The sequence below is a fragment of the Erpetoichthys calabaricus genome, chromosome 2 (genome assembly GCF_900747795.2).
Source record: "Erpetoichthys calabaricus chromosome 2, fErpCal1.3, whole genome shotgun sequence".
In the NCBI taxonomy this organism is placed as follows: Eukaryota; Metazoa; Chordata; class Cladistia; order Polypteriformes; family Polypteridae; genus Erpetoichthys; species Erpetoichthys calabaricus.
The window spans coordinates 290109481-290136248 of record NC_041395.2 but is presented as its reverse complement, the minus strand read 5'-3'; the positions used below and the strand labels follow the sequence as shown (position 1 = coordinate 290136248).

The window sequence follows — 26768 nt, the reverse complement described above, 5'->3', positions numbered from 1 at the left end:
AAAGCAGCAGAAATTTTTCTGTAACCTTCCCCAGATTTGTTCCTCGAGACAATCCTGTCTCGGAGGTCTACAGACAATTCCTTTGACTTCATGCTTGGTTTGTGCTCTGACATGAAATGTCAACTGTGGGACCTTATATAGACAGGTGTGTGCCTTTCCAAATCATGTCCAATCAAGTGAATTTACCACAGGTGGACTCCAATGAAGCTGCAGAAACAATTTTGAGCTTCATGGCAAAGGCTATGAATACTTATGTACATGTGCTTTCTCAATTTTTTTATTTTTAATAAATTTGCAAAAACCTCAAGTAAACTTTTTTTCACATTGTCATTATGGGGTGTTGTGTGTAGAATTCTGAGGAAAAAAATAAATTTAATCCATTTTGGAATAAGGCTGTAACATAACAAAATGTGGAAAAAGTGATGCGCTGTGAATACTTTCCGGATGCACTGCATATAAAATAAACTTTATATTTATTAAAGTATTTAAAGATTTTTTTCTTGATTAAAAAATCAAGAAAAACATTATACAAAACGTATTAAGTACACTAAAAGGAACACAAGTGGTTAAGAGAAAGGTAAGCACAGCCTTACCAACAAAGAGTCCTGTATATCCAATGGTTGGGTCATAGGGACACTTCTCCTTCCCTTCCTCAAACTGAGAAGAGAGGCGAAACTCTTTCTTGTCCTTTGAATAAATAAGTCGAAGAAGAATAAGTTGAGTTAATGAAACTGGCATTTGCAGAAAATCATTTATAGTTCCTTTAGGTAAATAAAACAATGAAATTGATTAAAGATGAATAAGGGGGGAAAAAAGTAAAAAAAATGATAAAATATTAATAGAACATTGTAAAATAGAAGACACATGTTGCTTGTAAATCATCCTCATTGATCAGTTAACATTAAAAGACTGTCAATGATAAAAGTAATCTGTTAAATCATTAGCTACTATAAGCATCTTTGGTTTTCCTTGTTAAGTTCAATTAGTGCATTAGGAACTTTCAAAAACAAGCCATAAAAATGCATTCCATTCTGCAAAGCTCAAATCAGAGGCTTAGACGGAGGAGTGGGAGTTTAGGAGTACACACTGATACAGCACATTGCTGCACCCACCACATGACAAAGCAACTCAGGATCCCAGATTAGGACCCAAGTGCAGCCGTGGGTGACACCTCAGCATCACACTAGTTCAGATTGAATGGAACAGTGTGAGGTTTTTTTATGGTGGATGGAGTGCCAAATCTGCCACCAACCCCCAGACTTTTCCCTGCAGGTTAGAGGACCATTAAATCATATGTGCCTGCCAACCTTCAAGGAATAGCCAAAGAGTATAACATCATCAGACATACTCATATACAACGTCCAATATACAGTCACATTTTTGGGATTTGGCTATACAAGTATCTAGAGAAAATCTAGAAAACAGACACTGGGATAATGTACATGTTTTGGACGGACTAAACAAAACAAGCCAGTAATGAAAACCAAGATCTCTGGAGCTGCGAGAAAGCTAAAAAATTACTTGCCGCCCAAGAACACAATATGTTAAAAAAGGCAGCATACCTACTGGCCATAATCAATTTTAGTTCACAACATTATTATTGTACTAATTCCATAAACATTTTTGGACAGTTGGCTGCACATTTTGTCAAATGAACTAATCTTTCTGAGATAAATACCTTTATTTACAAGCTCAAGTTCATGTATAAATTAATGACAAGATAACTTCCCACATATCACTGGAACACATTATGTAAGCATCTCTTGACACATACAAGCAGTGCTCATATGTGAAATGGACATAATAAAGAAAGTGTGCCTTTTTCATAGTTGTACCTGTGTATGAGATTTAGCTAAAAAAAGAATGCCATGAAGATGGCATGACAGAAGGGCCGGTTTCACAAAAGACCACGAATGAAAATTACTGGAAAAGTCAACTAATGTGACATAGAGTGGCCTCAAGGCACCATTTAGGGCATTAATCTTTCTTAACAGTACATGCTGAAACTGGTCAAGAAAAAAATCACAGCATAGTATAGAACACAGTCACATGCACCTTTCATTTACATAATCTTAACAAGTTGGAGGCAGTAGCATAATGCGACATTCACAGCAGGTTTGACAAGTCTGCAGCTCACTCCAATAAAATCAGGCATGTTATATATATTGTCACACACGTGCGACTAGGAGGGAGCTGAGTGGACCAAGTGGAGGTAATTACCCGCCAGGCCAGGGGGTGGTTGGAGTGCACTAAACGTACCACTGTTATCTATGCAGGCCAAATACTGGAAAACCTGCCTGATTCAACATCACTTCTGGTTCCGGCGCCCAGACTGATGTCACTTTCGGTTCCGGCCAAATCACATCATTTCCGCCTTTCAGCTTACAAAGCTGCCATCTTTTTATAACCTCTTCGGTTCAGTTCAGGACTCAAAGCCATGCACATAAGTGCTCTTTCGAAGCCCTTTTGCAGCCAAGGACAATATATGGGTGGCTGCCCCACACCTTTTTGTGTGTGTCAAAGCTATTCATTTCACAATATACACACACAGAAGTGGACAAATTTACTGGTGCATATACCGTATATATATAAAAAGTATCAAAACAAAGATATGTATCTATTTTAACATTTGAAAATGGTATCGATTCTACAGCCTACTTCCATTTTGCCATGGTTCAAGCTACAGCCCATATTTCCATCCTCTCAGAGGAGTTAATAAGATGGCAACTTCAGCAGCATTGGAGCTTTCACCAGCATACTTAACTGACAAAGAGGACAGCCAGAGTTACGTCTGGAAACTCATTGGCTTTCTATCAAATAGGGACAGAAAAACACAAAATGCATGGAAACCCGTAAACAAGATTTGCAAGCGAGTCAATACAAAAAAGTTTGGGAGGTATCTTATTTGTACATTATGGTATAAACTGATATGTTTAGAAATGTGTGACTTCAAAATTATATTTCATTACATTTAATATATAATGAAGGGAACTATAAGTTTTCAGTGCTCAACTGTATAAACAGTGGCGCTACTCCTCCATGTGCTCATAGACTTCCAGCTGTGCATTAGAGCATGTATTTTTCACATCAGGGCTCATTTGCAGCCCAACAAGAGCACCTCTCACGGAAGTACATGATAACATGCAAGTCTTTCTTACACGATATTAGGAAGTTACCAAGACAACGTGTTTATTTGCACAAAAATGCAATGTGGTCTGTTTGCATTTATGCAAATCCTTTAAGTATAGTGGTCTGTTTGTGTGTTACTTTTTCTGAACAATTCTTTACAAAAGACCATATTATTTTTCTAATTACTTGAATGTTTGTTTTAATATTTTGTGTACAGTTTACAAAAGTTTGCAAAAAACATTCAGTTAACATTTAATATTTCATTGTACAACCTCAGTAACAGTATTTGCCTTCATCAATGTAAAAAAAAACTATTTACTGGATTGAAACTACTTCACTTTTTATTATTTACAGAACTTTACTCTTACAAAAGGTTTCACTATTTGAAGTACTGGCATTTAAGGACTTAAATTCTATTATTTGTTTTCATTAATATGAAGATTTTAATGCATACAGAACAGCGAATTTATTTAAATATATTTTTAATGAGTTACATTATATACTGTTTTGGGCATAGAAAATGGAATCAAATGTTAAATACCTTTCTAAGTATCACATCAAAGTTTGAAATTAGGGTATTGTGACAGCTCTAGATATGGTAACACTTTAGTTTAGGTCCTGTAAAAATCCATCTATTACTCATTTACTGTTACATAACAAAACCTTAAGAAAGCCTTTCTTTTGGTGTTCACAACACTTACAAAGCATCAGTAAAGTGGCTAATCATACCTGTGCAATGTGACATTTGATAAGCTGGTAAATTTACGTATGAATAGGAAGGATTCACAGGTCTTATACTGAAGTATGCAATATCAAAAGATATATGTGTCACTTAAGCCACCTCTGGCTGTTCCAAAGGGAAGTTATTTTAATAGGCAAACATTACCCAGATGAATAACCATATTACTGATTCTTAGCAAATGTTATGAACACCAAAAGAAGCCTTTTTTTAGGGTCTTGTTATATAACAGTAAATCAGTAATAGATGCATTTTTGCAGTAACTTAACCTAAAGCCTTACCATTGTGACACACGTGTGAATAGGAAGCAGCTGAAGGGCTTGGAGAATAATGGTAACACATTTGCCCAGGGGGTGGCGGGGTGCACTAACGCTCTTTCTAAGTTTCCTGCAGACCTTTCCCGGGAAATCCCATCAGGAGCCACTGCCTCAACTCGGGACACGTCACTTCCGGCCCAGAGGACGACATCACTTCCCCCAGACTTCCTATAAAGCTTCACTCCCTTCCTCTGGAATTCAGTTCTGTTTTGGACTCTGTCTTGTAAACTTGACTTGCATTCAACTTTTACTTTTTGCAGCCAGGATTTAGATTATACGGGTGGCTGCCCCAAACCTTTGCCATGTCTCATGTCTCTTCTTGTCACACCATATTATATACATAGAGAGAGACAGAGAGGGAGAGGGAGAGGGATAGAGAGAGTAAATATATATATTACATATATACAGACACATATACACACACACACACATACACACATAGTATACACACACACATTTTAACAATATATTGTTTTATATAGAAACATTTTTTTTAATTAATACTGAACTTTCATGGAATTCATGGAAAAAACAAATAATTTACATAATAATTTAGAAAAATGGTTCATACTATGTATGTGCAGAGAGGGTGAAAGGCATAGGTCCCACAGATGTACAAATGAGTTTCATTGAACCTCTGCAGAAATCGGATGTGATTGAAGCACTCCGTCTGAAAAAAAATTTGCATGAGACAGTGTTTGTACAATATTTCAATCACATTTTATACTTGAGCAATCATAGCTAAATAGAAAATAAATTAAAAAATAAAAATGCACCAGGACCTTACAGTCCTTCAAGAAAAAAAATAAAGTATCAATGAAAACTATTTAGCATGTGTTTTTAAAAAAGGAAGCTCTTTTGTATATACAGTATGTTTTCTTTATTTTAGTCATTCTATAGTATATTGTAGGAGGTAGAAAAAACAAACACAAATGTACATAGTGTGCATAGAATATGCTTGCTTCAAATTGAAAATATTATATTCAAATGAAAATATTATAAAGTAACTATAATAAGTAATAAATAACTGTAAACAAAAAGACATCAATATATTTGACATATAAATGAACAGGAACGTGTTACAAATTTGAAGGGTAACCATACTGAATAACTTCAACATCATATAGAGCAGGAATTAAAAATATAACATATAAAAACAATTCTTTAATTACAATTACATTTTGTATGTGTACCTAGTATTACACGAAACACTAAAAGATACTGCAAAGAAAAAGGTTAATTTTCTTAGGGCACATTATGTCAAAGACTGGTTTAACTCTTCTCCATTAGAAAATAGCAGAAGAACTAATTAGGTAGCCTATTTTTGCTTCCTGTATGTTAGGTCAGAAATGCACAATGTCTGTTTTATATGCCTGTAAAATGCAGATAGATATGTAGGATTAGTCAGGAGTGCTCTATTTCTGCTTCATCTTAATTTACTTGATTATTTGCTTTTTGTCCCTTTTCTTGTTTCAAAGCACAGTAGCAGTGAATGAGCAACAAATCATTGAAACATAGCAATTCACCCCACAAAGTATTCAGCTGGCATGTTTTACCATTTATGCTGTATAGGTTATCTTACTCATCAGTAAGTTTAGTACAGCTCTTCTAAAAAATGGTAAGATTGTAATTTTCCATTTCTTTGGCAACTTGTGTTGTACTTTCTACATTTGTACATGGTTCTAACATTCCACGTAGTGGTACTGATTTTGCTTCCACTGTTGAGAGCTTGTCACCTCATGGCATCAAATGTATTCCCACTAAAGATTCTAAATCAAGAAGGTTTCCTTACATGTATTTCAAATTTCTGTTTGCATTTCTGAAGGAAACTTTTTTTAAACAAAAATCCAATAAAAACCAGCTTGCTACAGAAACTTTAGAATTTAGCAGGCATTTATTAATGATGTCCTCAGTTAAGCATGTTAGAATAACTTGTTACCTTTGTATATTTTTGTATATTTTATTGATTACTCCATATTAAATCTCTGTTCTCTAGATGGGCAAAAAAAGGATATACAGTCTAATCTCAATATGACGTAATGCTGTATTTCTTACTGATTTGTAATTAGTACACTGTAATGTAGCTCTTAAAATCAAATAATATACCTTTTGAAGTGCAATCATTAAATCTAAAAAGCTACTCAAGCAATGATACAAAAAGTATTATTTGTTGCAAGAAACTTTAGAATAAACTTTAAAAATGTACATTTTAAAAAAGCACCAGTCTTTAAATTGGAATATGTCGATTTTATTTAAAACCAAAATGTGAAAACAATGCACACTGAGTACAAAGGCATTACACAGAGTAAATAGGAATTACTCTGTAACAAGGTCAGTTTTAGGTGTAATGAATGAAAGGAAGAAATTACAGTGACGTACACGGATTTAATAATTTCAGGTTAGAAAGAGTCAAGATTTTTGAGTAGAAAGTCTTTGTTCAGAAATCTAAAATACTTCTAAATTATAGATGGGTGAGGGTGATCTTGTGACCATTATGAATGTACAGAACCGAGTTTAACTATAAAGCCATAAACAGGAAAGTTTACGAGCTGTATTCCTAGACTACTAATCAAAGCAACATAAAAAAGTTATGGTTTATCAACATTAATTTTTCTCACAAAAAAAAAACTCTAAAGCATTTCCCCAAAGCACATAGAGCTTTCGAAGTACCACCTGCTATGGAGCTGTGAAGAGAAAATGCCATATGTGTAGTAACAGAAAGGAAAAAAGACAAAGCAATAAGAAAGTAATTTCAATATTGCACCTCCACTTGAGTTCCTCACTTCCCAGGCATCCTCACTAAAATAGGCTTCTGACTTTTCTGCATGTGCAACATAACAAAACATTCTTTCATAAATAAGAAAGGTTAAGAGTAACCAAACACTAAAGTGGTGTTCAAAACACCCAGAGCCAACTCAGAGTTGACAAAAAACATCTGGTGTCAGTATGTTGTACTGCTTTCTAAATTGTCACAACAACCATCTAATTCCAACATACCATTTATAAGTATTGACCTTGGAAGCATAACCACGGAGCAACTGATATATGACAACCAGACCTCAGTATCCCTCACTAGGCATTTTTTAGGATATGTGACAGTTATAGCAAGCACACCTCTCATTTGTTTTCTTTTTAGGTATATATGTATGTTCCACAAAAAACAAAGTAAGGAAAACAAAGCAATGTGAAATTTCTTAAACTTGAATAAACCAATTCAAGATCGGGGGATTTCCCATTTCAGCAGCACTGTGCCCAAGATAGGAACCAAATCCAAATAGGATGCCAGACCATTGCAAAGTAACTGCCCTATACATTTTGTTTATTGAAAACCCCATTTACTCAGCAACCAGACTGTCTTAAAACATACTCTCTGAGTCAACACACAGTGTTCCTTTCTGATATGGCAAAACAAACACCTCTCTTACTGAGGCTTTTATCAACAGCATGACAACAAACATGCTTACTATGTTTAATTCTGCTCTTCTTGACATTTACAACAAGTGTTCACCAAAATGTTGTGGTGTCTACCAGATACTTTCACCTACCAGATGTCCAAATAAGATTCAAAATGTAGAGACTACAAGAAATCAAAAAATTAACACATGCAAACTGGCAGTTCTAATTTCATATTCTACTGAATTTCATATAATGTTCTCTTTGAATGTAGTTATAGCTTAAAAATAGCAGAAGAATACATACAATTAAAAAGAGAAAACCTGCACAGCTCTCTACTGAGTCAAATATATGGGTTGTGGCAAAATGCCCCACTTTACAATGATAGGAGAAGTAGCTTATTAAATTACTAATACTAAATTATTACTACTACTAATTACTAAATTACAAATACTGACTTGATTTCACCACATGTGCAGAGACAGCAACCCTAAGTACTGCATATAATTAGTTTATTTAATTATTAAATAGAAAACTCAGCAGCACTTCCCTTGCTGAACAGAATATTCTACTCCGCTAATATTATGTAATACAGAGTATATTGATCTTTTTCCTCATGGCATTTCTGAATATTACATATTTTAATTATCATACTGAACACTTATAATTTTTAAAATAGAATTATTACAATTCTTTAAAAATCTGATAATATGGTGTGTCACGCATGTGCACTGGGGAAATATCTTAAGGGCTCTGGTAATGGTAAATACCCTAAAAAAGGGGTTGGCGTTGCTTTTTCTCATCCCCCATCTGCAGAACAGCAGATTGATAGTCTTACCACCTCTGAAGCCACTTCCGTCATTCTCCATCCTGTACCTGCCCTTTCCTGCCTCAGTTGTTTAAAACCAGATATGCCACCATCTTGACCCAGTCCCTTTTTGACGCCTATCCATGAAGGACGTCCCTGGGCTTCAATAGACATTTTGATCATTTTCATTTCAACAAAATACACAGGGTTCACCACAGCCTCATACCTATTTTGATCTCATTGTGCTTTTGAAGCACAATTCAAATGAATAAAGTAAGGTAGCAGTTATGTAGAAGTCATGTAGTTGCTTTTTTCCTGTAGGATGGCAGAGAGCTTATTTGAGCAGTTTTTAGACCACCATTTTAAATGAGCTGCATTAAGACAAATAACTCATGTAAAGCTATACCAGATTGATCTTAGTATGGCCAGATACTCAGTATTTCTATATGGTTATCAGTAATGGAAAATTAAAAGTGGCATTGTACCATCTCTAATAAGGTATTTAGCATTTTAGTCAGAATAAATTTTGTATAGCCTACAGCTTGTTGCACACTCCCTTGACCCTCTTCAGTTTGCATTCCGCTCAAACAGGTCAACTGAGGATGCCATATGCTCTTCCCTTCACCTCTCCCTGACACATCTGGATAAAAAAGACACATATGTCAGGATGCTATTCATAGACTTTAGCTCTGCCTTCAACACAATCATCCCACCAAAGCTGGTTGTAAAACTGAGCAGGTTGGGCCTGAACACCACCCTCTGCCATTGGATCCTGGACTTCTTGACAGAGAGGCCCCAGTCAGTTTGGATGGGCTGCAACACTTCCAGCAGCATCACACTGAGCACTGGAGCACCACAGGGCTGCGTGCTTAGTCCACTGCTCTTCACCCTGCTGACTCACGACTGCACAGCCATGCACAACACCAACCACATCATCAAGTTTGCGGATGATATGACGGTGCTGGGACTGATAAGCAGGGATGATGAAACAGCATACAGAGATGAGGTGGAACTGCTGTCTGCATCTATCTCTCAATGTCGACAAGACAAAAGAGATAATCATGGACTTCAGAAAATCACATCCTGCCCACATCCCACTCAGCATCAACAGTTTAGATGTGGAGACTGTTAGGAGTACCAAGTTCCTCTGTGTGCACATAACTGAGGAACTTACGTGGATGCATAACACCTCGTCACTAATCAAGAAAGCCTAGCAGAGACTACACTTTCTGAGGTGGCTGAAGCGAGCAAATCTTCCCCCCTTCCATCCTCGCCATGTTCTACAGAGGCACCATTGAGAGTTTTCTGAACAGCTGCATCACTGTCTGGTATGGCAACTGCAACATATCCGACCGCAAGCGCCTGCAAAGGATAGTGAAGACAGCAGAGAACATTATTGGAGTGCCTCTCCCTTCCCTACAGGAAATATTTTACAAACACAGTGTCCGCAAGGCCTGCAGCATTATGCAGGACCCCTTACACCCCTCACATGGACTTTTCACACTTCTGCCATCCAAGAGAAGATACAGCAGCATCACAGCCAGATCTGCCAGGCTGCAGGATAGTTTTTACCACCAAGCTGTCAGACTCCTTAACACCAGGCTGCCACCTGCGATCTTCCACACTGCCTGAACCACCTCTAAAAACAGAACTTTTATACATGCGAGCCACTTTCCTGCAAAGACGAGTGTGCATGTAGAAAAGAACAGAAAATCTCATACTGACCTTTAAGTATTTTGACACTCTTGATATCCTTCTGCTGTGAAACATTCTGACCTGTCATTGTTTACACATGTCTTAAACAATTATTATCATACACTGTTAATTTCTGTATTATCTATATCTATTATTTATTATTTACTTATTATATTACATATCTATTGACTATATTTATGTATCTAGATTGCAAATACCATACATTGCATCAATGTTCATATTGCTAACTACATGTCAATATTGCTGCTACTTCTTTGTCTTGTCTTTGCACAATGTCTGGTCTTGTTTGTGTTTTAATTTTAAATTTAAATTTTAATTCTACTTTTAATTTATTATTTGCACTTCATGTTGTTATACTGTGGACCTTGAGCTTCGCATACTGTATACTTGTGCAGTATATGGTTGAGATGACAATAAAGTTCACTCTGACTTTGATAAAACTAATTAAAAGCATAATTTTTATAGTAATTTTCATTGGTTTCATTGGTTTTCACAACAACAAAGCAAATGCTGATGATGGTTATATTACATTACAACAAAAGCCTGGCAAATCCTTATCATTATAAAATCAAGACATTCATCATACAATCAGACTGTTAAAAATACATGAGACATTTACACTTTATGAAGAATTTTTATAATTTTGAATTGTGGTCATACAACTGAAATCCAAAATATGACTATAACTGCAGCAATTGCAATGGCACTTTAATCTGTTTAAGCATTCAGAATACAAATAGCACAAAAGAAGCACATAAGAAGATTTGTTTCTTGTGTTTGTACTCTTTATAAAAGTCTGGATTTAATACAATCATTTTTCACAACTTGCTTATTGTGCTTGTTTTAGAACATATAATATACTCTTCACTGAAATACTGCAAATACACCAGCAACAATTGATTGATATTTTGGGTTTCATAAACATTTACTTGTTCTACAGTATTTATTTATTGTAGACTAGAGTCACAAGACATTGATGCCATCATGCAACTAAACATATGCATCAACAATCACTGCAACAATTTGTAACATGCCAAAGGTAAAGAAAAAACCTCTTGAGAGTTTATACATACTACACAAATCACTATTTTCTGGAATCATTATTAACTGTTTTCCAATACCCTACATAAATTGTTTACAGCATTAAAAGTTGATATATTTGGACCTTTATTCGAATCATGGAAAACACTCATTCAGACTTGTTGGTCCTACTATGTGAAACACTGCAACTATGTAAATGTATTTCTATCTGTCTTGCTGTTCAATGAAAAAGCATGTGCTATACGAGTATGTTCATCATCATATTTTAGCATGCCACTGCCATATCCAGGTAAGAGCAGCGTCATTAGCATCCTTAAGATCATTCATCAGTACATGAACGGCCTCTGGAACATTCATGGAGAATGTGGTCCATTGTTTGGGTGGGCTCACCACAGGGACATTCAGAACTTGTTGTGAGGCCCCATCTATATAGGCTGTCCCTTGTTTTGCCCACCTTTGACCTAGCTTGGTCAAGCGCGACCCAGTCTTTCCTAGAGAGGGATGTTCCATTGGGTAGATGCTCTTGAGGTGTAGGAAGAGCTTCACTGGGATGGCTACAGTCAGTCTCTCGCCACCTCTTGAGCGTATGTTTTGTGGACTGCTTTGGATTAAGTGGTTCCACTGTGGAAAAACTCCGACGAGAAGGTAGTCGGCGATTTACCTCCTGGTGATGGTGAAGTGGGTGTCTGGAGTCCATCAGTTGCTTGAGCCTTTCTACTCTTAAACTACTTTCTCGTCGCATATGGGGTGGTGCAATCCCAGCCAGCCTGTATAAAGCAGGAAGGCATGTTGTTCACAATGTTGCAATGATGATTCGGCATGCACTATTTAGCTCAGGGTCAACCTTGTTGGCATGGGTTAACCTAGCCCACAATGGTGCACAATACTCTACTGTTGAATAACAGAGTGCCATGGCTGTTGATCGCAGGGTCTTGGGGTCTGTTCCCCAGGATGTGTTTGCTAGTTTGCTAAGGGGATTATTTCTGCTGGATATCTTCTTTTTGAGTTTAAAAATATGTTCTTTAAAAGACAGTGTTCTGTCCAGAGTGATGCCTAAGTAAACAGGATGTTTGGTGTTCTTCAGTACTTCGTTATTCCACCTGATCTCTAGAGTTGTGTTTGCTTGACTATTGTTAAGATGAAAGGTACAGACCTGTGTCTTCCCTGGGTTGGCATTAAGGAACCATTTAGTGTAATACTCTGAGAGGTTGTTGAGGGCATTGGTAATGCTATATGTTGTTTTTAACAAAATGTGCATCTTCTATGTTTTAAATTGATTACTTGTCTGTATCATAATGTTCGTTAATGGCATTATATAAAATTTAGAAATGCATACACACTGCAACCTTCTTTCTGTTTTTATAATTAATGATAGAGATTCCAGTAAAGAGAGCAAATCATATTTTGCAGATGTCTCCAAAACAGAAAATATACTAAATACTGAGAAGGCAACAAAAACAATTCATAAAGAGCTAGGCAATCTTCAGACTTGGGCAAACATTTACAGACAAATTTTATGTCATTTTCTAACCCTCTTAATTAGGCTAGGATCATGGGGGTTGCTGGAGCCTATCCCAGTTAGGATAATGCACAAGGTGTGAACAAACAGGGACAGGGCACCACTCCATCATAGAGCAAAACACATATGCACACTCACCTCACACTGGGGCCAATTCAGTGTCGCCAGTTCACCTAACTTGCATGTCTTTGGACATGGAGAGAAACTGGAGCAACCGGGGGAAATCTACACAGACACCGGAAGAGCATACAAACTCTACACAGGGAGGACCCGGGACACAAACCCTGCTTTCCTTATTGAGAGGCAGTAGCGCTACCACTGTCCCGCCCCATGTAGACAAAGAAGAAAATATGTTGTTATAATATAAACCTATTCACATTATAAATGAAGGAATGTTCTGCTCAAAATTTCTCATGTTGGTGGTGAGACTATATGTCATCTGGTCACTATAATAAAAGAATGAAAAATTCACTGTACTAGAAAAACACAAGTGCATTCCTACTCACTAACAGCATGTTCAGTTTTGGCAGGCTAAGGGACCTGTCTGGAACAAAGAAGACTGAGTGGGGAAATACTAATTCATATATACATACATTGTCAATCTGGTTTTATCCATGTCAGGGTCATGGAAGCCACAGCCTGTCCCCATAGCATAGGGGACGATGCTGAAAACAACCTGGACAGAGTCCCAGTCTATCACTAGGCACACAAACGGGCATATTCCTTTATCATATGAAAATTCTTATAGACATTAGTAAAACGGATCCAAAAGACCTTTTTCTGTAAAATTATGAATCAACAAAACTCAGATTGCAAAGTGCAAAGTGTATTTGAGATAGAAAATATGAAATACAAATTAGAGAGTAATAGTATAAAAATGATACCCCAATTTCTTTTAAAAAATCATTTCTCTGAATGAAATATTTTAACAACTTAGCAATTACTGATGATAAAGGAGGAGTTTGGGAGCGTGCACTGAAAGAAACATTAATTATTATTAAAACATGACAGTCATCCTTAGTAGAGAAAATGAAAGCTGATCCTTGTATGCAGTATAATAACAGCGGCACTGAGGAAGTATTAATCAGTTTTGTTAACAAATACAGTTTAGTGTCATTAGAATTTAAATTCAACTTAATATACAGAATATGCAAAATTTTGTGTTGAAGTATTTATACTCACCAACAATAGTGCCAGAGAGCCGCTAAGTGTGGTATGTTGACTAGCATGTGCAAGTAAGAATTTCACAGTACAAATGTGACCTGAAGTGTAAAATTTTCAGTGTAGTTTCAGTTTAGTGTATCTGTTTTAGTAGGTTTACAACTTAACTGTAGAGGGAACATAGAAGAATCCTCATGCCACAGGATTAGAAGTTGTTTCAATTAGTCTATAGCTTGAAAAGGACAGCAGTACATGGGTGCGTAAATAGATGAAAGACTTTGAGAAGAGTCATTCATCAGAGGGACAGCTAGCCAAATTTGTGCAATGTCACATGTCCCAAAGCCCCATGTAAAATGTTAACATAAATATGGCATGTTCAAGGAACTAAAGGAAGTGACGAAAGCAGAACATCCTAAGAAGCAACGTCAGAGATTGAGACATGGGACCATTTATTCTGGACATCAGGGAATATAATCTATGCATTATGCTGATGGCTAAATCAAAAAGCCAACCAGGACAACATCCACCCTTGACAGTAATGATTTTCAGTAAGCTTTTCTATGACTACAGAATACATGTGTGTAAATGAGAGGGAGGTCAGTGGAATGGTGAGGATGCAGGGAGTAGAGTTGGCGAAGGTGGATGAGTTTAAATACTTGGGATCAACAGTACAGAGTAATGGGGATTGTGGAAGAGAGGTGAAAAAGAGAGTGTAGGCAGGGTGGAATGAGTGGAGAAGAGTGTCAGGAGTAATTATTGACAGATGGGCATCAGCAAGAGTGAAAGGTCTACAGGACAGTAGTGAGACCAGCTATGTTATATGAGTTGGAGACAGTGGCACTGACTAGAAAGCAGGAGACAGATCAAGATGGTAGCAGAGTTAAAGATGCTAAGATTTGCACTGGGTGTGATGAGGATAGATAGGATTAGAAATGAGGACATTAGAGGGTCAGCTCAAGTTGGGCGGTTGGGAGACAAAGTCAGAGAGGCGGGACTGCGTTGGTTTGGACATGTGCAGAGGAGAGATGCTGAGTATATTGGGAGAAGCATGCTAAGGATAGAGCTGCCAGGGAAGAGGAAAATAGGAAGGCCTAAGAAAAGGTTTATGGATGTGGTGAGAGAGGACAGGTAGGTGATGGGTGTAACAGAATAAGATGCAGAGAACAGAAAGATATGGAAGAAGATGATCCGCTGTGGCGACCCCTAACGGGAACAGGCGAAAAAAGAAGAAGATACTTTGCCTTTATATCTTGAGTAACTGAAGTACAGTAATCCCTCGCTATATCGCGCTTCGCCTTTCGCGGCTTCACTCCATCGCGGATTTTATCTGTAAGCATATTTAAATATATATCGCGGATTTTTTGCTGGTTCGCGGATTTCTGCGGACAATGGGTCTTTTAATTTCTGGTACATGCTTCCTCAGTTGGTTTGCCCAGTTGATTTCATACAAGGGACGCTATTGGCAGATGGCTGAGAAGCTACCCGGCTTACTTTTCTCTCTCTCTTGCGCTGACTTTCTCTGATCCTGACGTAGGGGGATTGAGCTGGGAGGCTGTTCGCACACCTAGACGATACGGACGCTCGTCTAAAAATGCTGAAAGATTATCTTCACGTTGCTATCTTTTGTGCAGCTGCTTCCTGAAACGACATGCTGCACGGTGCTTCGCATACTTAAAAGCTCGAAGGGCACGTATTGATTTTTGATTGAAAAACAAACTCTGTCTCTCTCTCTCTCTCTCTCTCTGCTCCTGATGGAGGGGGTGTGAGCTGCCGCCTTCAACTGCTTTGTGCCGCGGTGCTTCGCATACTTTAAAGCCAAACAGCCCTATTGATTTGTTTGCTTTTCTCTATCTCTGTGACATCATCTGCTCCTGATGCGCACTCCTTTGAAGAGGAAGATATGTTTGCATTCTTTTAATTGTGAGATGGAACTGTCATCTCTGTCTTGTCATGGAGCACAGTTTAAACTTTTGAAAAAGAGACAAATGTTTGTTTGCAGTGTTTGAATAACATTCCTGTCACTCTACAACCTCCTGTGTTTCTGCGCAAATCTGTGACACAGGCATGACAATATAAAAATAACCATAAACATATGGTTTCTACTTCGCGGATTTTCTTATTTCGCGGGTGGGTCTGGAACGCAATCCCCGCGATGGAGGAGGGATTACTGTAAATAGTAGGGCACCTATGAAGAACAACTATGACAGAAGTAACGCAATGTTTGGTTGGTAAATGGCAAATAAACAAAAATGTGTTGAGCCTTTGTATGTCGCAAGGTTACCCATATGTCTGTTAGTGCTGGTGATACTGTGTCCCTATGTAGGGTATTATACGAAGACAGGCATTTGCTGTCACTCTTTATACGTGCTTATGGGAAGGAGGTCCTATATAGAATATTGCAAGGTGACTGGCAATTATGCATCACTGAGTCATTGTCTGTCTAGGATCTCTATGTGTGTGTACCTGTGTGTGTGTTAACCTAAAGATGATGGAGTAGACAAACCTAGTAATGAACATGGTAAGTCTCACAACTCCCACAATAACACAGAATGGCAATATTGATCCTATAAACTCTAGAAAACAGCAAACCTATTAGCTAATGTAACAAGTTTCATCATCTGAATTATCTAATCTCATTTTTAAAATTTCTTAAGTTCTTAAAAATAGAGTACTTTAAGTTTGGAAGCAGCAGTAAGGTACCTTGATGGTTAACACTGTTGCCTCACAGCACAAGAGTCCATCCATCCATCCATTTTCCAACCCACTGAATCCGAACACAGGGTCACGGGGGTCTGCTGGAGCCAATCCCAGCCAACACAGGGCAGGAACCAATCCCAGGCAGGGTGCCAACCCACACACACAAACACACCCACACACCAAACACACACTGGGGCCAATTTAGAATTACCAATCCACCTAACCTGCATGTCTTGGACTGTGGGAGGAAACCAAAGTGCCCGGAGGAAACCCACGCAGACACGGGGAGAACATGAAAACTCCATGCAGGGAGGACCTGGGAAGCGAACCCAGGTCTCCTAACTGCGAGGCAGCAGCACTACCACTGCGCCACCCTAGCACAAGAGTCTTATGTTTAAATTACATCCCAGGAAAAGCTTATGTGGAATTTGCATGTTCATCCAATGTCCCCATCAATGTCTGTCCAAAATCCCAAAAACATGTATATTAGGTTACTGTAGATGTAAATCTGTGCATGAGTTCAATGGGATATAAATTTGTAAATTACTCTTTGAAAGTCAAAATGTATGTCAGACTTAAATATTTTTTAAATAAACGTCTGTTCACTGTAATTAGTTCTATCTGTTTAATCCCGTGTTAAAAGTTTAAACATTCAAATAGTTAAACTTGAATATGTAAAGTTATGCTTACTTACTCATAATGAGGCACACATCAATGATGGTGCATTCAGAGATATTTACGTATGTAGACATACAAAGATCCATGGATATGTCTTGTGATATATTATTTTACTTAATAATAAAAAGTGAACAGCATACGTAGGTCACCTGGAAAGATTTTTTTATCTGTGACATACCCAAAACTGTGATTAACTGACAGAGAAGAACAATTTTAAGATTGCAATGTTACCCTTAAGTTCAGTGAGGATAATTTATCTGATGCCATTAACAACACACACAGGACAGAATAGGAAAGAGGTTCCTAAATTAAACTCATTTAACTTAAACCAACATTATATAGTTACTTGTTTACAAAAGAAACACATACTTTATTATCTTTTCCTTTCTTACTACAAGCTGTTTTGTTGTTCATGGATGCTTCCCAATAAATCTACAAAAAAATACAAGTAAATAAATTTGAAAAGTGCCTGCTAAGTATTCAATAAAAAACTGAAATTACACAAATACATCTGTATTTTTATTTTTAAATGTAAAAAGTTTCATTATAAACATGTGCATACAGTAGGACAAGAAATGAAAATAATAATGATAATAATAACAGTGTCACCCCATTTTATAGCTGATCATTTTAATCGCCTTTCAAACTAGTATCTAACTTTTAATATGTCACTACTGATAAGACATAAGTTTGGTATTTTTCAATTAATGTATGCAATAATTGTGAAAAAATAAAAACGTTTTCTTGAAAAATACCAAACTCACCTTTTAATTTAAAAGTAAAAATTGTCAGAAATTTAAAGTAACAATGACACTAAAAGTAATTGTATTATCAATTTCCTCAAATTATGCATGGTTAATTATTTGGTTTTTACATATTAATGAATTTAAGGTGTTTAAGAATGTTATAATAGGAACTAGCAACTATTGTTAAAAATTGTCACTGTAATGCCCAAGTGTTTGAAAGTACACTTCTGGAATTTACATTGCTGAATCCTTCTCACCAAACCACAGGCATAACCTAGAAAAGAATGTTAACTATGTGTGATACAAAATGCTTACAAAAGCCATTTAAAATCACCATAAAATCAAACACTTCCTAATTTAACACTGTGTGGCTACTATTTCTTTTTTTTCTACAGTAACGATCTTACCATTCTGTCTTTGCCATTGGCAATATTGCTGGTGTTGAGTGCAAAAACAGCCCCTCTGGCTCCAACATATAGGATGCCTGCTTTATCTTCCAGTAAAAGTACACTGTAGTTAACAGCAGAGCTTCTGTATCTCTGGGCACCAATCAGTCCTGTGAAACACACAATGGATAGAAAAATCAAAACAGTACTAGTTAACACTATATGTGTTAATACTTAACAGTTATTTCTGAAATAAAAGCAAATGAATTTTCTGCAAATAATTTGGAATTCAAAAGACCTTCTATGATGAACAAAAAATTTGGACGCCGTTTTCCCTCGCCTGGACGCAGGTCACCGGGGCCCCCCTCTGGAGCCAGGCCTGGAGGTGGGGCTCAATGGCGAGCGCCTGGTGGCTGGGCCTGCACCCATGGGGCTCGGCCGGGCACAGCCCGAAGAGGCAATGTGGGTCCCCCTTCCCATAGGCTCACCACCTATGGGAGGGGCCAAGGAGGTCGGGTGCAGTGTGAGTTGGGTGGTGGCCGAAGGCAGGGACCTTGGTGGTCCGATCCTCGGCTACAGAAGCTGGCTCTTGGGATGTGGAATGTCACCTCTCTGAAGGGGAAGGAGCCTGAGCTAGTGCGCGAGGTTGAGAGGTTCCGGCTAGATATAGTCGGGCTCACCTCGACGCACAGCTTGGACTCTGGAACCAATCTCCTTGAGAGGGGCTGGACTCTCTACCACTCTGGAGTTGCCCCCGATGAGAGGCTCCGAGCATACTTATTGCCCCCCGACTTGGAGCCTGTACATTGGGGTTTACCCCGGTGGATGAGAGGGTAGCCTCCCTCCGCCTTCGGGTGGGGGGACGGGTCCTAACTGTTGTTTGTGCGTATGCACCGAACAGCAGTTCGGAGTACCCACCCTTTTTGGAGTCCCTGGAGGGGGTGCTAGAGGGCATACCCTCTGGGAACTCCCTCGTACTGCTGGGAGACTTCAATGCTCACGTGGGCAATGACAGTGAGGCCTGGAAGGGTGTGATTGGGAGGAATGGCCCCCCCGATCTGAACCCGAGTGGTGTTTTGTTATTGGACTTCTGTGCTCGTCATGGATTGTCCATAACGAACACCATGTTCAAGCATAAGGGTGTTCATATGTGCACTTGGCACCAGGACACCCTAGGCCTCAGTTCGATGATCGACTTTGTGGTCGTGTCGTCGGACTTGCGGCCACATGTCTTGGACACTCGGGTGAAGAGAGGGGCGGAGCTGTCAACTGATCATCACCTGGTGGTGAGTTGGCTCCGATGGTTGGGGAGGATGCCGTTCAGGCCTGGTAGGCCCAAACGTGTTGTGAGGGTCTGCTGGGAACGTCTGGCAGAGCCCCCTGTCAGAAGTAGCTTCAACTCCCACCTCTGGCAGAACTTCGACCACGTCCCGAGGGAGGTGGGGAACATTGAGTCCGAATGGGCCATGTTCCGTGCCTCTATTGTTGAGGCGGCAGACCGGAGCTGTGGCCGTAAGGTGGTCGGTGCCTGTCATGGCAGCAATCCCCGAACCCGTTGGTGAACACCGCCGGTGAGGGATGCTGTCAAGCTGAAGAAGGAGTCCTACCGGTTCCTTTTGTCCTGTGGGACTCTGGAGGCAGCTAATAGGTACCGGCAGGCCAAGCAAAAAGCGGCTTCAGTGGTTGCTGAGGCAAAAACTTGGGCATGGGAGGAGTTTGGGGAGGCCATGGAGAAGGAGATTCTGGTCCACCGTCCGGCGTCTCAGGAGGTGGAAGCAGTGCAGTGTCAACACTGTATATGGTGGGGATGGTGCGCTGCTGACCTCGACTCGGGATGTTGTGGGTCGGTGGGGGAAGTACTTCGAAGACCTCCTCAATCCCACTAACATGCCTTCCGATGAGGAAGCAGAGCCTGGGGACTCGGAGGTGGGCTCCCCCATCTCTGGGACTGAGGTCACCGAGGTGGTCAAAAAACTCCTTGGTGGCAGGGCCCCGGGGGTGGATGAGATACGGCCGGAGTTCCTCAAGGCTCTGGATGTTGTAGGGCTGTCTTGGTTGACACGTCTCTGCAACATCGCATGGACATCAGGGACAGTGCCTCTGGATTGGCAGACCGGGGTGGTGGTCCCCCTCTTTAAGAAGGGGGACCGGAGGGTGTGTTCCAACTACAGAGGGATCACACTCCTCAGCCTCCCTGGAAAAGTCTATTCGGGGGTTCTGGAGAAGAGGATCCGTCAGATAGTCGAACCTCGGATTCAGGAGGAACAGTTTGGTATTCGTCCTGGCCGCGGAACAGTAGACCAGCTCTACACCCTTAGCAGAGTCCTGGAGGGTGCATGGGAGTTCGCCCAACCAGTCTACATGTGTTTTGTGGACTTGGAAAAGGCGTTCGACCGTGTCCCTTGGGGAATCCTGTGGGGGGTGCTCCGGGAGTATGGGGTACCGGACCCCCTGATAAGGGCTGTTCGGTCTCTGTACAACTGGTGTCAGAGCTTGGTCCGCATTGCCGGCAGTAAGTCGAACCCATTTTCATTGAGAGTTGAACTCTGCCAGGGCTGCCCTTTGTCACCGATTCTGTTCATAACTTTTATGGACAGAATTTCTAGGCGCAGCCAGGGTGTTGAGGGGGTCCGGTTTGGTGGACTCAGGATTGGGTCACTGCTTTTTGCAGATGCTGTTGTCCTGTTTGCTTCATCAGGCCATGATCTTCAGCCCTCTCTGGATCGGTTCGCAGCTGAGTGTGAAGCGGCTGGGATGGGAATCAGCACCTCCAAATCCGAGACCATGGTCCTCAGCCGGAAAAGGGTGGAATGCCCTCTCAGGGTTGGGAGCGAGATCCTGCCTCAAGTGGAGGAGTTCAAGTATCTCGGGGTCTTGTTCACGAGTGAGAGAAGAATTGAGCGTGAGATCGACAGGTGGATTGGTGCGGCGTCCGCAGTGATGCGGGCTCTGCATCGGTCTGTCGTGGTGAAAAAGGAGCTGAGCCGCAAGGCAAAGCTCTCAATTTACCAGTCAGTCTATGTTCCTACCCTCACCTATGGTCATGAGCTATGGGTAGTGACCGAAAGAACGAGATTGTGAATACAAGCGGCTGAATGAGTTTCCTCCGCAGGGTGTCTGGGCTTTCCCTTAAAGATAGGATGAGAAGCTCAGTCATCCGAGAGGGGCTCAGAGTAGAGCCACTGCTCCTGCACATTGAGAGGAGTCAGATGAGGTGGCTCGGGCATCTGATCAGGATGCCTCCTGGACGCCTCCCTGGTGAGGTGTTCCGGGCACATCCAACCGGGAGGAGGCCCTGGGGAAGACCCAGGACACACTGGAGGGACTATGTCTCCCGGCTGGCCTGGGAACGCCTTGGGATTCTCCCGGAAGAGCTAGAAGAAGTGGCTGGGGAGAGGGAAGTCTGGGCATCTCTGCTCAAGCTGCTGCCCCTGAGACCCGACCTCGGATAAGTGGAACAGGATGGATGGATGGATGGATGGATGGATGGATGGATGGATGGATGGATGGATGGATGGATGGATGGATGGATGGAATTTGGAATTCTTTAGTCTAAAAACATGTTATGAAATACAGATGCAAGTTACTCAGTTTTATATGCTGTATGACGAATGATGCTCTTTTCTTTAAAAATTATAAGTATAACTCAAACCTAATCTTATGTGATCTACACTAAGCAGTTAAAATCCATCCACCCATTATCCAACCTGCTATATCCTAACTACAGGGTCACAGGGGTCTGCTGGAGCCAATCCCAGCCAACACAGGGTGCAAGGCAGGAAACAAACCCCGGGCAGGGAGCCAGCCCACCACAGGGCACACACACAGACCAAGAACACAGTAGGGACAATTTAGAATCTCCAATCCACCTAACCTGCATGTCTTTGGACTGTGGGAGGAAACCGGAGCACCCGGAGGAAACCCACGCAGACACGGGGAGAACATGCAAACTCCACACAGGGAGGTCCCGGGAAGCGAACCCAGGTCACCTTACTGTGAGGCAGCAGCGCTACCACTGCGCCACCGTGCCACCCCAGCAGTTAAAATATTAGGCATAAATAAAGACTATGCATTTAATTTTAAAAGACAGCATATTTTGCACCTGTTTTTAAGTTTTTGATTACAGGGCTGGATGCACCAGTTGAATGTCAGTTTCAGCAGATAAAAAAGACAGTCACTAACCACAGCTGTTATAAACACCTACTCACTATACATAGATCGCTAGGTCAATGCCTTGCACAAAACATGACACAAACAAATTTAACCTTGATTCTTACTACTTAAACAAAGATGGTCACATTTATTTTTACTACAGTTACGTCAATGTCTTATACAGTAGTTACTAAATGTCTTATGGTAAATATTTAAAAACTACCAGAACTGGTTTGTTTTTCTTCCACAGGCTCAAAAAGTGAAGCAAATAACAAACCATAAACCTTAAAGCTCAGCACAATTTAACAGTTAAGAGAAATTTGATATTATACATAGAAAATATTCATAATCAAATATTTTCTTTCCTGCAAGAAATACTGTAGATAGGCCTTTGAGGCAACATCTTTAAAAATGCTATATAAAAATAACATGGCATACTAAATACACCAAATGTTTATTTTATACAATATAAGGTAGTACTTTTCAAAGTAAGTGCTATGAAAATGCACTTCATAATATTACAGTATAGAAATAAACAAGAATATATATTCAGCATGGTGATACTGTGCCACATTGATTAATCTGTTGCTGCATCATAGGTGCACAGTCCTGGAATATAATCCAAGCCTAGTCAAGGTGTGTCTTTACAAACCATTTTGGGGTTAGGAGAAGTATGGGGTAGGCAAGATAAGATAAAAGCCAAACTCTTAACATCTTCAAGTATTGTCCATGCCTCAAAAATAAATTGTAATTTTTTTCTTTTGGTATACTGGTTAGTAAATGAAATGAAGTGGGTTATGATATTAAATCTTTTATGCAGTATTGGGTAAGTACTGTACATTGACTAAATGTTTCAGAAAACCTTTGGAAGACATGCTATGTACACAGAAAAAAGGGAAATGGCAGGTTGTTACTTGTTGACTTCTGAGCATAACTCGATCATGTTTAATTTATTGAATTTTGTGGGATGTACAAAATACTAATTTCAGTCATTTAGGTAGAAGTCAAAATAGTTACATTTAGTCCTCACCGGAAATTAATAATCACCAAGTGGATTCATTGTCAGCGGAGGTTGGATAACTTGGCGGTAAAGTCATGTGACTTTCAAAGAAGCAACAGGTTATGCATTTGAGTTATTGTTGCCGGTTAGTGAAATAAAAGTTAAAAAAAAAAACCACACACACGACAAATATTCTGAAATTCATTTAAAACATTTCATCACACAGACTCCGTTTTGCATTTTTCCTTGTATTCTCTTTTAATCTTTTATCAAACTATGCTCACTAACTACCGTCACAAGTCAGTAAATGTACTATTAAGTTGTCTAGATTTACTTGCTTAGTACAAGTATGTTTACATACTTGAAAAAAAAATTCTGACTTTTGTTATGGGTTAACTACTTTCAGCATTGCTGATCATTAGTATCATCAGAACATTGCCCAACCAAATAAATACTGTTAACACAGAGACATAAATAATACACCCAAATACAATACAATGCAGTTCCCGAATTTGTTTGAAAATAAAAAATTAAAAAATAAAGAATTTCGTGAAAGAAGGTGCCAAGCAGCAATGTTTGCACTTTATATTTTACTAATATTTAACATTTATTCTATAATATATACAGTTAAACAAATATAAATAAATGTATCTTATAATATAACACTCTATCCAAGGTGCATTTTGTGTTCATATTTAGTTTATTGATCATGGCATTCTGGCATAGCCAAATAAGCAGTGTTCTTGTACAACTGTTGTACATTTCAGCTTTTGAATAATAATCTTTTGTATTTTTTTTACGCAAACCTGTTTATTTCTTGTTAATAACTTGGAACATGAACTATAAAATGATATTGGAATAACTATAATTGATAACCTAAAAAGGTTATAGCTAAGTAACTTGGTGAGGTACATTTTTTTTAAAAGTTTATAAAACAATTGTTAAAATATTATGCTTTATTGACATGTTCATTTAACATAATATAATTAATTTAACAGAGAATAAAAAACTTTCATTTATTATATATAAAAATACCATGTTGTTTCAGGGTATATTAATTTAGTGCATTATGCATAATTAAATTATTTTTGATAAAAACAATTTTATGATGTGCAACCGATGTACATATTTTTTATTTTAATCTGACATGCCATTTTTTAAATTTATTTATAATTTTGTCCGTGTTTTAAATACTTGACCAATTGAAAAATGTTTCTGCTTGGTGATATATTCAGCACTCTGAAGCACAGTCACATAAAGAGCGGTACATTGTGCTTGTATACTATTATGGTTTGTTGAATTCTTGCAATTAAATTAATCACAGCAAAATCTTTTTCACTAGAATGTGTGAGGGACGGCCAGCTTCTCTGTCTGGCCGGGACATCCACACTATGGAAGGATAGGGGGAAACAGCATATATGGGGCATTGTCTCCCCTGGACTGCTAGATGACAGGCCCCCTGTGTTGCAGCAGCACCACGGTTTCTCACAGGGCATCATGGGAACTGAGAGTTCTTGGACTCAGCCCTGTTAGGTTCCGTGGGTTCTGCCAGGGGGTACTTCAGGGATTGGAGTGCCCGCTTTGTAGGGCTCTCACATTACCCGAAAGTGTTTCCGAGGTACAGCTTCGGAACACTGGAAGTGGATCCGGGTGTAACATAAAAGGAGCTGCCTGCTACTGCTCTAGGAGCCAGAGTTGGGAGGAAAGAGGATGAAGCTTGGCAGGAGGACCGAAGGAGGCAGAGACAAAAAGGAAGAAGACAGAGTTTTACAGAATAAAGACAGAGTATTACTGTGTGCCGCTTTGTAACTGTGACTGTGCTGTGGGAAATGCTTCCTGGGTTTCCCAAAATGTTTCCAAAAATAAATCCTCTTGCTCATTTTACACCTGCATCCAAACCTTTATGTCAGGTGTTTAGGGAGCTGGAGTGTTCCCCGGTGCCCTCAACAGTAAGGTTGGGTATTTATTCAGATCTTTAAGTTTTCTCACTTCTTTCAAGCGCATGTATTATTGGTAATTTTAAAATATACCAGATCTGATACAGTGATGCATCCACAAATTATCACATGTTAAACTTTCACTTACTGAAATAATTGGAACATGGCTGTACTAATAAGTAACTGACTTGATTAGTTCTGCTCATAAACATACACACTTAACAGTTTGACTGATATTCTTCCAGAATAAAATTCTTAGTCAAAAACAGTCTTTCCATTTACCATTTCTTACTCGTTGTAATGCTGGATTAAACATTCAAACACTGGAGAATTTACACAATTCCTATGGTAGCTTGTTTGCATGGGCAGGAAATGTGGGAAAGTAGATATTGGAACACAGCATGTTTACTTTACACCAAAGATGACGGGCAGGATGATGGTTAGCAAAATGTCCAGGCTTTCTACAATCACAGACAACTACCTTGCTCATGTATCTGAAGAGAAATGTGATGTTATTTTACACCATGCACACACAAATTCACCTACTTCGTATATTGAGAATAGAGCCATGCTGAAGATCTATTTCCAGCATAAATATCCATCCATCCATCCATCCATTTTCCAACCCGCTGAATCCGAACACAGGGTCACGGGGGTCTGCTGGAGCCAATCCCAGTCAACACAGGGCACAAGGCAGGAAACAATCCTGGGCAGGGTGCCAACCCACCGCAGGACAGCATAAATATGAAAATCCCAAATATATATACAGTACACTAAAACAAAGCATTAGGTAATTAATGCAGTTACACCACACACCTGAAAATCGTATACAGTATGAGCACCTGAACAAAGTTGATTTATTTTGTTTCTTAATATGTTAGCTATAAAAAGATGACTCATGGCTAAAAAAAATCCTTATACAATTTTATTTTTACAGCATGAGTTTGGTTTATTCATAGGGTAACATTCCCTATCTACTGCTGTTATCTGAATTTTTGAATTCCATTCAAACAGATTTCATCATGCAGCTGCTGCTGCTTGGTAACAACTCAGCAGCTATCTGGGCTCTGTCAAATCTCATTTTGATCAATGATCATTCTATTATAGATGAATATTTCAAAATTGATGAATCACCCACAAAGTTAAAAATAACAACATAAAGAAGATTTTCACATTAATCAATAATTTAAAAGGTGATTTTATGTATTTTGAAATATGGAGTAGTTTGAAGATTTAAATTAAATGTTTGTGATGTGGAAGAGGGGCATACAAATAAATATAAACAAGTAGCAAAACTTGTAAACTTACATATTTCTGACAGCTGTATTTTTGATGTCGCAGAACTATTT

At 39.2% G+C, this 26768-nt stretch overlaps 1 protein-coding gene across 2 annotated transcripts in view; it reads right to left on the bottom strand.

Moving 5' to 3' along the window:
* Positions 1 to 26768, bottom strand: part of sema4gb (sema domain, immunoglobulin domain (Ig), transmembrane domain (TM) and short cytoplasmic domain, (semaphorin) 4Gb) — a 184111-nt gene that overhangs the window by 70931 nt on the left and 86412 nt on the right. For both annotated transcript variants that reach the window (XR_007934072.1, XM_051922450.1), the window contains exons 3-6: positions 18352 to 18500; positions 17568 to 17630; positions 4757 to 4855; positions 594 to 687 (exon numbers count right to left, since the gene is read on the bottom strand). Coding sequence is in view for 1 of the 2 variants with exons in the window: in XM_051922450.1 (XP_051778410.1) it covers positions 594 to 687; positions 4757 to 4855; positions 17568 to 17630; positions 18352 to 18500 (405 nt within the window). In the remaining variant the exon portion in view is untranslated. The remainder of the gene's footprint in view (positions 1 to 593; positions 688 to 4756; positions 4856 to 17567; positions 17631 to 18351; positions 18501 to 26768) is intronic.